The sequence below is a fragment of the Aulonocara sp. 'chitande type north' Nkhata Bay genome, linkage group LG13 (assembly GCF_057382095.1).
Source record: "Aulonocara sp. 'chitande type north' Nkhata Bay isolate Kocher_YH1m ecotype deep benthic linkage group LG13, A_spYH_male_GT1.1, whole genome shotgun sequence".
NCBI classification, from domain to species: domain Eukaryota; kingdom Metazoa; phylum Chordata; class Actinopteri; order Cichliformes; family Cichlidae; genus Aulonocara; species Aulonocara sp. 'chitande type north' Nkhata Bay.
In genome coordinates, this window is record NC_141356.1 from 9,862,724 (window position 1) to 9,876,287 (window position 13,564).

The 13,564-nt window shown below is 40.7% G+C and overlaps 1 protein-coding gene across 2 annotated transcripts in view; it reads left to right on the forward strand.

Annotated features, from left to right (window-relative positions):
• Positions 1-30: 30 nt before the first annotated feature.
• The window catches only part of LOC147315670 (striatin-like), a 28,037-nt gene continuing 14,503 nt past the window's right edge, over positions 31-13,564 (forward strand). For both annotated transcript variants that reach the window (XM_086258633.1, XM_086258635.1), the window contains exon 1: positions 31-376. In XM_086258633.1, the coding sequence (XP_086114759.1) occupies positions 164-376 (213 nt within the window). In that variant the 5' untranslated portion in view covers positions 31-163. The remainder of the gene's footprint in view (positions 377-13,564) is intronic.

Sequence of the window (13,564 nt, forward strand, 5' to 3'; positions counted from 1 at the left end):
GAGTTTGTGGTGACGTCATTGGATGACAGCTAGCTGTCAGAAAGTGAGTTCATTCCCCCAAGCCGAGGAGACGGAACGCCGTCAATAGGTTTTTACCCTTCCGCTGATATATAGCACATCGAGTCAGCGAGACAACGGACCAAGCTTTCCACCGAGCCCGGCCATGGATGAACAGGCGGGGCCCGGCGTGTTCTTCAACAATAATAACAACTCCATTTTACCCGGCGGTGGAAAAGGACCTCTGCCCGATGGCGACGCTGGGGAGGCGGCTAGGGCGCAGTACAGTATCCCGGGGATCTTGCACTTCCTGCAGCACGAATGGGCCCGTTTCGAAGTAGAAAGGGCACAATGGGAGGTGGAACGAGCCGAATTACAGGTAAAAAAAGCTGCATTTTTTTCTGTACACGACAACATATTAGCGGCATTACCAGGGCTGGCCTTTTCTAGTAACTCGCGTTGAGTTTGTGTGTTTGATTGTTCGGGCTAATGGTTAGCTTGCTAGCTGTAGTTCAGAGGCTAAACGAGCTGCAGCGCCCCTCTCAGCCAGCTGCACGACGACTGTTTGCGACCTATTTACTGTGGCGAAAACCACGAAACTTACCCTCTACTTTTATAGTTTGATAAACTCGCTTTAGGCGTTTTTCAACATGATAATATATCAGTTTAAAACCAAGGTGATTGCTAGATTTAATGACAAAATAGTTCATGTGTAACGTAAACTATGGCTACTTGCTATTTCGAGCTAAATCTACTATCACCCTGTGTTTGTTTGAATCGTGCTTTATTCCCAGTCCCATTAAAAAAATGATGTGGAGAGATAATAGCAGGTTTCTTTTATGCTCTGATCTTTCGGGAGCTGCCAGTGCTGACAGACGGCACACACTACACAAGAGAGTGCAGTAACTATGTCTTGTTTATGAATCTTATCGCAAGCTAGCTGCCATGTAAAGCCACTCCTGATGCCTGAATTTAAAACACTGCACGGCGTTTCTCTTACAGATCGAACAGGTCTCTCTTGTAAATGAGTCACTGAGTCTCAATAGGGCTACCTGTAAAAATAAAGGTTAAATTAAAAAAAATATATGTGTGGGGATATCTCCACGATTGGCATCAGAATAAATTATTCGCGGTTTATTTTACTTTCTTGCTTTGTTCTATTTTATTTTAGGAACAAAGCAGGTTTTTCGTCCCATGAACTATAATTTTGTTAATCTGCAAACCTGATGCAAGCTGGGATCTTTAGTGGTGAGTTTGCTTAAACGAGAAATTGATGTCTGACAAAGTTCATCTTCTTGAGATTCTCAGTAAGACTAGAATTTGAATTTTCTCACTATGTATGCAGGTGAATAATTAACCCATGCTGACTATACTGGCTTCCAGGAGTAATGGTTATAATACACGAAGCCTTATTGGATTTTTCTTTTCTTTTTTTGGTCTGTTTAAAATGATTTTGGGCTCTTTCCACCAGACTATTTTTTTAACTAGGAGTTGAGAGGGCAGCTTATTGTAGATGTGCTCTTGTCACTGTACCTAATGTTTAAAAGATGTTTTTCTTTCCAATATTTTGACCTGGCTGTGGGGCGGCAGCTGCTGGATCCCAAACGGAACTTTCTGTGATTTTTGCAGCAGGAAGCTCCATGGATTTACTGACCTCAGCTAACAAAGGGAGGAGAGGGAGACACGGCATTGTTTCTAAACTGGTGACGTACCCTCATCAGTGTAGTAGGGTTTTGAGTCATCAGCGTCATGCGGCACTTTGAGTCTGGCTGAGGTATTGAGCTTCCTGTGTGCTGTCATGAAGCAAGCTTATCAGCGAAGGAGCTGCAACAACTGCGGTGAAGCACAGAGAGGCTGCTGTACGGCTCTTTAGATGGTTTATTTGTGGCGGCAAAAAGTGCGCGCTCAGTTTGAGTTCTTGTTTTTGTCATACGTAACCCCAGGCTGGTTAATCCTTTGAAAATCATTCTTTCTACACCAGACAATTGGCAACTTTTGGGTTTGTCATATTTGTGCTCTGATCCTTGTGGCACAGGATGTATCTGGTTAAAATAAATCCTCTAGTTTGTCTATTGTGAACATTGCTGTTAACCTTAATGTCTTTCAGTGGTAATATTTCACTATATTGGATTATAAACGATGACTAACATATTACAAATCTTCCACATGGAGAGTAACCTTGCTGTGCCCTTGAGGAACACCTACTTATTCCACAGATATACATAACTTTTTCCAATAGAGGGGCTTGATGGGTTAACTTTCAGGAAAAGAGGCACAGTGAGGAAGAAAGGATAGCAAGTCATTTAAATGAGCATAAATAGACATGCATGAATAATGAAAGGCTGTTGTGGACCTAGAGCCTTGATGGAAGATACCACACAGCATCAACAGTGCATTCGTTTCTTCTCCACCTTATCCGACTGCAACATACCTCTCATAGTGTTCATCATCTTGTCTGCACAATGTCTTTCTTTTAGCTGTAGACTCAAATCTTATATGAGATCTTTACAAGTTTTGACAAGGTTGTACTTGTAGCGGTTTCATCACCTCTCAGGATTCCTTGTTCCTTTTTTTTATTACTGGTGGTGTAGTCAATGAATGGCAGACAGTTGGAGCTGTGTTTTATGTCACTGTTTGGGAGGAAGGCAAACCCAGGGCTTGTACTGTAGGAATGTTGTCCAGCCAGCCTGTTAGGTCATGCTCAGAGCCACTCCTCTTTACTGGAGCTGCACAGAAACTGTTCTCCTCTACCCAACCTTTCCTGCTGTTGTACATCATACGTTCATGGTTTGACTACAGCAAAGTAATCATTGGTAAGAAGTGGACTGACTCAGTCGAGGTGATTTGTTGAGCTGGTGGTCATATGTTACAGCTCTAGTTATTCTTTAGTATGTTATCTTGGCAATAACAGTCGATGACAATAACTCCGAATAATCATTATTTCATTTCAACTTAATAAATCTTTTTAAATTATGTACAAAAACTGGTGATTGTTACATTGTCCACCTTTCCTATTATCAGAGCAGCTGTAAAAATTCCCAAAGATACTCAATTTAGAGTTTATAATAGAAATACAGCAAATACATGCATTTTTTTAATTGCTGAAGATGCAGCTAACAACCAATGAACCTGCCTAAATGACTGGAAATCACTTTTTCAGTGTAATTTCTTCAAATGTATAGTGATGGAGCTCAAGCGTCCTGTGCAGAAAACTGTAGCCACTGGAGTGGAAACGGGCGGCACCACAATATGCAAACGAGGACTGAAATGGTAACAAAATGCAGCTAGCTAGCTAAAAATATAATTTTCCACAATGTCAAAGGGTTATTTTAGCAGTGAAATCTAATGTTGCGTACACTAGGAAATGTTTTGCTAAGGCAGTTGTGAGCATAATGCATCTATCAAAGTTTTCTGAGTTCTCTCCATACCACAGAATGCTTATTGTCAACTGCAGAAACATGTTAAGATAAAATGTAACTTCCGATAGCCTAAAACTTGAATTTGGTTATTATCTAGTAATCTGATACACATATAGATGTAGAGTAGACAGGAAAGTGAGGAGGAATTATGGTCAGAAAACGGGCTAGGAAGCTGCAACAAGGACTGGGCCACCTGCTCCCCCCGGTTTTCCTATTTTTCCTGTTAATCCAGTCCCTGCAAGGGTTGGTGTCCGAGTTATAATAGGTTATAAAAACCTGGATAGAATTAACCAGAAGACAGCTTTACAGTATCCAGCATGAATAGGAGCCATGGATTGTGTCTATCAGTGTAAAGAGTTTATTGATATTATATACCATGGAAAAGAGTTGATTGATTTTTCTGTTTTTTAATTAGTCAGTGGTCTGATAATTACTTTCCAGTTGAACGCTTGAACAGTCACTCAAATTGCCATCGGATCGGTCAGAGTAGCTTTATGTTGGCACTGAAACTAGAGGAGGGCTTTGCCTGTTTAGTTTAGCTGGTTTTTAATTTGAATGATAGAGAAGGGGCCAGTAAACTGAACTGACCTTTGGTTATTTACCAGGATCTTTACATACAATTTTCATATTGTAAGAGCGATCTGTCATTTAGAAAGGGGGGAAAAAAAATCGTGTTCATATTGCTATATTGATTTAGCTCGCATCACCCTGCTGTGCTGATTACTGCTGATCTATTTCAGTTATGATGATTGAATTTGAATCAAAATGACTTCCTGTACAGGCCATCCACTGTGCTCCCTTAGCTGTCCAGTTATGGGGAAATCCCTGCTCCGTGGAGTATCTCCTTGCCAGAAGTATTTGTCAGCAGCCATAATTTGACACCAGGAGAAGGTTGAAGGTGACACAGGGTGTTGGATGGCTTCATGTGGGTGCACACTGAAACGTGGGCTGTCTTCACAGTATAGAAGCATCTCTTGTATTTCTGCACCAAAAGCTTTTACCATGAATAAGATTACCATGATAAGAAGTCTCGTGCTATTTGATTACTTCACTCCGTGTGGACGGCAGCAGCCTAGAATTACCCTGCCTCCGGTAGATGACTTATTGCCGTGATGTTGTATTTACTTTTACTAATGGCAAAACCTGAAGCATATTTAACTCAATGGTGCAGCAAAAAGAAGGACCGAACTGTGCACAAACATCTACACAAGCATGCCGTGGCATTCAAAAATTCAGAAATGGGAGTCACCGTCATTCCTGAGTCGATACTATGTCCACCCCCAAGCTGAAGCTATTTTTGCCCTCTCAGTGTGCGCCTCTGAGTGGGAAAGTACAAAAAGTACGTGCTTCCATCCAAGAATATGGTAGTATAAGTACCGGTTTCTCAATATCCTTGCCTTCTGAAACTGGCAGAGGAAACTTGGGCTCCCAAAGAAACACTGTGCACATTTTTAAGATCTCACAGACTGAGAAGGCAGCTATCGACACCTCATATGAAATATTCCCTTGTAATGTAATGAGTAGTTTAAAGGGGATTGTGTTTTTCCTGTGAAAGAGCCCGACTGGATCTGTGTTTATTAACTAAAGCCCGGCCCTCTGAGCTTTGCTCCGCTGCCACCGTTGGACTGACACCAGAGCCCTTCTCTGTGCTGCAGAACCGCCTTGTCGGCTTGTTAATTCCCTTCTCCTTCCTCCATTCACACTTACAGCCTTCATCTGCCTACGTGGGTGTGCGGGAGAGCTGCCTCCTTTCGTGTTATTGTAAATTTGAGGTCAGCAGTTTGTCAGAGTTGTAAATTGGTGTACTCACCAGATCAAATTGCTGTTGTCTTGATGTAATGTGGTGACAATGCGATGTAATCTGGTCTGTCATTTTGCCTTTTTTATTTGAAATGCTTCTCTCCCTGTCTTTAAAACAAATTAGAGTCGAACTTTTCTAAAACTTCTACTCATATTTTATCCACCAGCACATTTTGCATCATATTATAGTTTATACAAGAAATGATAACGCTGCATACGTCTGAAAATTAAGTCAAAACTGTGTCAAACTAGCTTTAAACCAAAGTAATATAGAAAACGGGGACGACACAGACCTTTCAGTCCCACAGGCTCTTTTCTTTTTAGTAACTCTGTCTTAAAATTGCCTGTTTCAGACTTTGAACATCATCACACTCTTCATCCTTGTTAAGCTGCTGTTTGTGCTGATCTCTGAGTTTGAAGTACATGCAGTTCCACAAAGACAACACCTTAAAGCCGTGCAACCTGTTTGTCAGAGAAAATGCTGATGTTTGAAAAAGAAAATGTAGCTTTTCGCCTGCATGTGTTCGTGTCTGCATGTGCAACGCGAGGCTTATGCAATATTAATGCAGAAACATGGGATGCAGCACCCTTGTCCTTAAGAAGCCCAACAAAAAAGGCTTGTGTTTGCACCCTCCGAGGTAGCACCGTGGTGTCGGCTCCACATGAGATTGATGATGGTTTAAGTGTAAAATGGAGCTCAAGTGAAAACGATGTGTTTTTGACTTGAAGCAGCCTCTGCCAGTTTGATTATTTGTCTTTTGATTTCTGGGTGTTGTACAAAAGGTGGGAGGCAAGAGATATTCCAGAAAAATAAGCAGAAATCTACACCACAGTTTGGACAGACTAACACTAAGCTGCTCATCAAAGCATTTCTGAGTCTCTACTCATGCACATGAGCTCTGAATTTGAAATATATGCAGTTTGTTTGCAGCCTTTTAAAAGGTGCTGTCTGACTGGAAGTGAGCGGGTGTGGAAAGAGCTGTCATAATGCAAACACTTAAGTTACCTTTGGCATGCTGAGTGGAGGAGGCGGCTAAAGGGTTGTGCAACTGGTGTTAGCATTAGGATAGTAAAAAGAATACTTCAGCTGGACTCAACCTTAATGTACAACTGCAACAAAGGGACTTATAAAAGGTGACTTTATATCTAAGCTGTGGTCACTGTTCCTAATATATCTGTCCACAATTGTTTTTAATACACCCAATGTTGCAAATCGGTAAGTGATCAGTGAGTTTGCTGTCTCTATGGCGCTGTTGATTTCCTTACTTGTGTATCAATGCAATACTGAGTTTTGAGTTCTCTGTACTTTTTTGTGCTGGGTTTGCAAAGACCATGCAAAAATGTGTTGCAATAATGACTGTGACCTTTACACTTTGCTTTTTACGTTGAAAGGGTACCAAATAATTCAGCGTGGTATCAGAAAGGTCTTAAACTTGGATCCTTTTAGTGTAGCTATAGAATATTACATGAACTGAGGATTTGGTAAACATTGCAGGTTGGAGCAAATCCAACCAACAACATCTTGAGTCAGAATATCTGTTTTGCACTTCAGTATGAATAGTTTTCTGACAAAGTGTCCATGTAAACGAGAGGCTTGTGTTTCGAAATAGTAGGTGCAAATACCAAAGATTCATTCTTTTCCAGATGAGCTGCAAAGAGCTCATGTTTATCTGCTGTAGCCACGTTACATTAGCCCCAGCTCCTCTGTCCTGCTGCTTCTTCTGTTCTTTGGCTCCTTTCTTTCTTTCTTTCTTTCTTTCTTTCTTTCTTTCTTTCTTTCTTTCTTTCTTTCTTTCTTTCTTTCTTTCTTTCTTTCTTTCTTTCTTTCTTTCTTTCTTTCTTTCTTTCTTTCTTTCTTTCTTTCTTTCTTTCTTTCTTTCTTTCTTTTTTCTCCTCTCTTCCTTTTGGTACTTTTGTTATGGCATGCATGGAATGTACTTGGCTAGTTATCGGGGCGGCCATCACGTTGCTCTCTAGTTTGTGGTGATGGTGAGAGTAAATCCGGTGTTCCCTGAAAGAAAAGATGTTTGAATTGTAAACGTGGGATTTACACAACCCCCCTGCCCCCACCTTCTCAGTCTGCAGCTGGAGGTCCAGCCTGCGTGGCTGTTCTTTTGCATGTGGTTACTCACGAAAATATGCATTAATATCCGGCAAATTTCTTTTTTCGTGTGATGAGCTCAGCCTTGCTGAAGGATTTTTCACACTGTTCACTGTGTTGATTAAATAGACTCATTGTTTTGCGGACGTCTTTGACTGTGACGCAGAACTAGTCTGGAAGAAAACATGTCTGGCATTCGCAAATCGTAGACTTGAAAGTCTTGTTTAATTAAATTTTGTGGAAATGGGGTTGGCAGTCATCATACATTCATTGACTGAAAATGAAGTTGAAAGGCGGAAGAAGACATTTGACAGAATTGTTTTCCTTCTGTTGTCTTTCATTCATTGCCAACACTGTGTGGTTAAGTAATCCACCTTTTAACTCTTGTCAGAGTCATGCAAGTGTGGTAAGGTTACAAATGAAGATGATTTTTCTTGTAAATGGTATGGCAGCCACAGTCATCAAACTAAATGATACCGCAAGATTATAAAATCAGTATCTCCTTTAAATACTCTAAGAGAATAAAGTAGACCTGTATCTTAGATATATTTTCATTTAGTAGTAGAGTAGCAGTGAAAGCTGCTACCTGTCCATGTTTCCTTATTTTACTAATTAAATTTAGAATAGAGTTATTCAAAACAGAAGAGATTAATGCTAGCCAACCATCTTACCAGTGCTGCTTACCAGGATCTAGAGGTTAGTGGCTGTTGTTTATTTTCCTCTCTATCCTAGCATTAGCCTATCTCTTCTGCCTCCTTTTCCTGTCTCTGAAAAGCCCAGCGCTCTAGATGCATGCCCCATTCTACATGTCTCTTGCTCAGACACACTAAGGAGCCCTTATCCAGCAGCGCAATAATGCAGTCAGTGTGAGGCTGGGAATTAAATGCTTCCTGTGTCTCTTTATGGCCAGAGTTGACTCATTGCATTCCTCCCAAGGTTAATGTTTGATGGAGAAGAGATGGCGAGCCAGAGATTCACAGAGCCGCACTCTTCTCTATCTCTGGCACGGCAGGACTCCAGGGGTCCCTGGGCCAGCGCTTCATGTGGATAAGGGAGTGAATGGCCACTTGCTATCTCAAGCAGCACAGATGTACAGTTTCATCTGCGGTGGAACATTAGACAGTGAATTGAGCCGGAGTGAAATAACAGCCTTTGAAGTTGTTCTTACACTTTGTCATCGTTTTGGATCTGATAGGACTTCACTGTGTGGCCTTGCCTTTGCTGTCATTGTGGAAACAATTGAGCTGTTTTTCTCCACTGAAGCAGTCGTGACACATTTTAATTGAAATGTACTTTTTTGCTTCAGCAAATAAAGACCAGATTCACTCGATATGAGAGCCATTAAATGGAAAATAGCTCCAAAATTAGCTTAATGAAGTTGTAAGTGGACCCTTTTACTCGTTATCCAGTTTCAGTGCCCCAAAGCAGTGATCGCTACTGATACTTGGATTCGAGCCAGTATAAACAGTATAACTTATTTTAAGAGCCAGCCAAGCTGTGATGATTTTCCTGATGCAGTAGTTTTCTAATTCCTTATTTGTGTCCTTTCTCATCCCATGATCATTTCTATGTTTCTGTGCAAAAGCCATTTATTAATAAGTCATCATTGACGCCACTCTTTTCCTTCTGTCATACCTACAAACTAGAGCTGGGCGATATGAGATTTTTTTCATATCACGATATGTTTTTTTTCATTTCAGGCGATAACGATATCTATCACGATATAAGCCAAATAACTATATTTGTAAGATTTAAATGTGCCGTTGCTCACAAGTAAAATGTGAAATAATCAGCAGCTTGTTTTTATTTAAATATTTATTTCCCATAATAAGTTCAACAGGGTAGATGTACTTAAGGAACGTGAGACTTTTTCAGATAAATAAAGGCAAATATTGCAAACTACACAAAAGGCAGCCGCTAAAGCGTTTAAGTTTCAAAATAGAACAAACGAAACAAACTAAATTGTCAATCCCACTTAGAAACAAAATATTAATTCTAAAAATAAATCTTAGTTTGTTTTACAGAAGAACAGACAAAACTGACTAACCTTTGTCAATATCAAATAAACTGAGAACTAAAAGGAAATTCTCAATCTCTCCTTGTTGTATAGCTGAGCTTTTCAAACAGTTTTAACAGTTACTTTAGTCTGACAAAAGCCGAATGACGAATTAGCGCTTCCAGTCAGAGACTGAGGCTACGTCCACACATACACGGGTATTTTTGAAAACGGAGATTTTCCGTTTTCGTTTTAAAAAATAATCCCGTCCACACATAAAGGCAGAAATGAAGGAAAACGCTGCTATGAACATGCCAAAGCAGCAGGTGGCGCTAGATTCCTAACCGTGCAGAAATGTTGGCCAATCAGAAGTCTAGAAGCCTCGGTGGGAAAAAGTAAACAAAGCTGGGGCATAGAAGCAGAACCGAGTCGTATGTGTGGAGGGACAGTAACTGTGTGTATATGTAAGCATTTAAACACTGCAGAGAGTAGAATTAACAGTAACAGTATTGTAGAAATTAATTTCACTGAAACAATAACATGGCGCACAGTGTGACGCATGCACCAGTTTATTGTATTTCCAGACTTGCTTTCGGCACATTTACAGTGCACGCTACTCTGTTTTTGTCAGACTTGAAATAGCCGAAATACCTTCACACTACGGAACTTCTTTGGCTCTTCCGTCTGACAATCTCTCCGGCATTGCAACCATCATCTGTTTTCTCTTCGGTCACGCTCGGTTGATTTTTCTAGTCGGCACACTCATTTCCTCCATTACGCGCTGGCTGTTTCCCAAACAAACACACCTGCGGCTTGGCACTTGTGCTGTACGTAACAAGTCACGCGACGTGACGCTGCGGCTGTGATTGGTTCGGCTCTGCGCTGCTTAATTTGGATTGGCTGACCTTTTTTTTTTTTTTTTTTTTTTTTAAGAGGACAAGAGCGGCGAGGTCTATTGCGATAGCTTAATTTCTCTATCGAGTAAAAGTTATATCGCGATACATATCGTTATCGTTCTATCGCCCAGCTCTACTACAAACCTGATCATTAGTCCACCCGCAGGGACAAATCTGTGTTTCATCTGATAAATAAGGGCTTACTGTCTTTTTTGTGATGTGTATGATTTGGACTTTACTGTAATTTTCTCTAGTCCTCTACACTCTATTATTTTACTTTCATCATGAACCTTTTTATGAGCCTGTTTTGTTCTTGGACAGCTCCATGTTTTTATTCTTGGACTCTACTAGAGTAGCTTTACATGATTCAGAGCATAAAATAATTTGTATTTAATTGACGCTGAAGCTTTGCGCATCTCCTCAGATCTTACTCTCTTTGAAAGAAGCCTTTTTCCCCTCCGTCCTTTATAACTACATTCTTCTAATTTGCCGCCCTCTCACCTGGTTTTCCACCAGGTAATCAGTTGCTTTACAGCCCTGCCTCCTCCTGTTGTCCACGTCTTAGCATGAATCTGATTGGAATGATAAGAATGGACAACACAAACCCATACATGCATCAAAGGTTACAGCAGAGCATCACTGCTGAGAAAATCTTACACCCTTTACCTGCTCACATAACGGTGTGAAATTGTGTCTATAGCTCTTGTGTCTAAGCTCTGAAATGTGGACTGAAATATAAATCTTCTGCTGCCAGGGCATATTGAAGGTAACATAGCAAGTAAAATGTTATTCTGCAAGTATTTGTATATCATTTTCTGTCTCTCTTATGTGTGCTTTGGAAGATTTAGTTGAGTTATAGAGCAGCTTAGCTGAGCAGTAATTCTGGCCTTTGTCTTAACTGGAACTGCAATAACAAGTCATTCAGCTGAACATCAACACAAGACAAACACTTCAGTGACATGACGTTACTAAAGCTGGCAGTTCTCCTCAGCATCGCCCTTTATAGATTGGGCATCCTCGTCTTTGAGCTTTAGCCCAGCCAAAAATCCAGCTGTTCTCAGTTGACCTAAGACACTCTGAAGTAGCACCAGGTGTAACGTGTACACTCATCATTCTCTACACTGGCTATGCTGGATGCACATCCACCTGGATCCACCATAACAATATATGAATATGAGAAAAATAAGTAAAAGTTTAATAGTTTTTGTTTGTTTGTTTGTCCATCAACATCCATAGTGGCTCAAGGATGAGTAAAAGTTAATATTGTTGTTGTCAGTCCCGAATACATTACTATGGATGCAGCTATCGATCAATGCACATAAAACAAGCTGAATAAGGAACTGGAGACTGTGTAGATATAATGGTTAGAGTGGTATGAGGTAGAGTGGCTGCTTACCCAGCTTTCAGAAGCAAAGCACGTGTACACTATTATCACGCGACTGATCCTAGCTGAACTCCATGCTGTTTGCACTGTCACACTGAGGACAAATACTCTGAGGTGTAATTGCACTTTCACAACAGCAGGCTGGTTTTGATGAGTTCATCTACAGATGACTGTGGTGATGGAGAGATGAAGGAAATGCTCATAATAATTCGAGGCAGATTGAAGTGCTGTCATGACTCATTGTTGCAGGCAACAGTAGCTGCAGCAGCGCTACTTGCTATCCATGTGAAACTGTGATACAACCCACTCAAACTCGCACCATCCTCTGCATGTAGAGTGAAATGCAGGGAAACAAGTTAATAGCCATCCCCTTAAGATGTGAGCTTGGATGTTTTTAGAGGGAATTGTCGTCTTCTTTTTGAAGTTAAACACAGGAGCAGTCAGACTTGTGCTCCTGCTTTCCATCTTTCTTTGCAACATATCGACCTTAATGATGCTGTTCAGGTTGTGTTAATGATTTTCAACATTACTCCAGTTAATTTTGTCATCTCCTCCTAGCTCCACAGAGGCACTTAAATCCCTTCTTGTGCTTCTTGTTTTTCTTGTGATCATTTAGCAACTGAGATGGATTCTACAGCAATTTTATTATAGCAGTGAAATGGAAACGGCGGCATTCTCATCCTCTCTGTAAACAGCACAGCTTTTACACACTTTAGCAGCTTTTAAGAGTCATTTGCCCGGCTTGCTGTAACCTCATAATGTCCGATGGACTGTGTCTGTTTGGTTTATCTTTTATTTGGCTCCTGTGACTATATTTAGTGGAAGGCATATTTATAAGGATGTAATACACGCTTAACCAAAACGGGAATCTTTAAGCTGGGAAGAACGCATACTTTTTTTTTCTTTCCTTTTTTTTTTCAAGTGAAAATGTATGCTAATGTGCGTTTTTCTTTGATCTAGACACACATAGCATTATTACAGAACAAAACCAGAAGGAAACGTCTGCTAATTTGGCTAAAACTCGGAGGCGATACTGTAATTCTCTACAGGATCTGTGACTTTTTACAGCCTTTTTCCTGTGTTTAAAATGATTTTCATTCTCCAGCCTCACAATAATTGAGTTTGTTAAAACCACATAAAAACAGAGGGGCTATCTAATAATAAAAGACTAGAGACCATCTTGTGATGGAATTACTTGAGCAGCAATCTCAATGAGTTCTCTGAATTAATCACCTAATTGTCTTCAAAAATATTGTGTATGCCAGATGAAGACACATCAGGCTTGGGTCATCAAATCATCAGACTGAGGCTGGATTGTATTTTACCTTGAATTTCTTCTTAAATAAACCTCTGTGTTGTTTTGTGCGTGTATCTTGCGTGGTTTAAAGACTTTGCCCACAGACGGACACATAAACACCTGCCAAAGTCCTCTGAGATTCCTGCTAATGTCGGTGTCACCAGGAAAATATTTGTCATGAGGACGTGCATGGTGGACTCAAAAGGTGAAAACCAGCCATACCAGCTTTGCTTTAATGGATGAAAAGGCATAATAAGGTTCATAAAATACAACCATATAGAGTAATTTTACCTCTCTTGATAATTCTTTTTCCTTTTAAAAATTTCTTTACACAGCAAAACACTTCACACTGGATTGTGTTTTTAGTGCCCTTGCTGCAGCTCATGTACTGTATGCTACACCGTGAGTTTGTATGCTACACCGCTGTCATTGCGAGTGTGTATGTGTGCACACATGGCCGCACGCGTGTGGTACCCGGCAATGTAATGTAACGCTGACTCAGACCGAGTGCGTCAACAGCTGTTGCCTGTTAGTGAAGAGAGACAGTGGCGTGGAGAGGGAGGGGGACGGTTGCCGCGTGGGGGGAGTGAGGAGGTTAGATTAAAATAGAATAGTACAGATAGGCTTTGTATTTCCCATCATGCCACACACATTGATTTGACATCATCCTATTT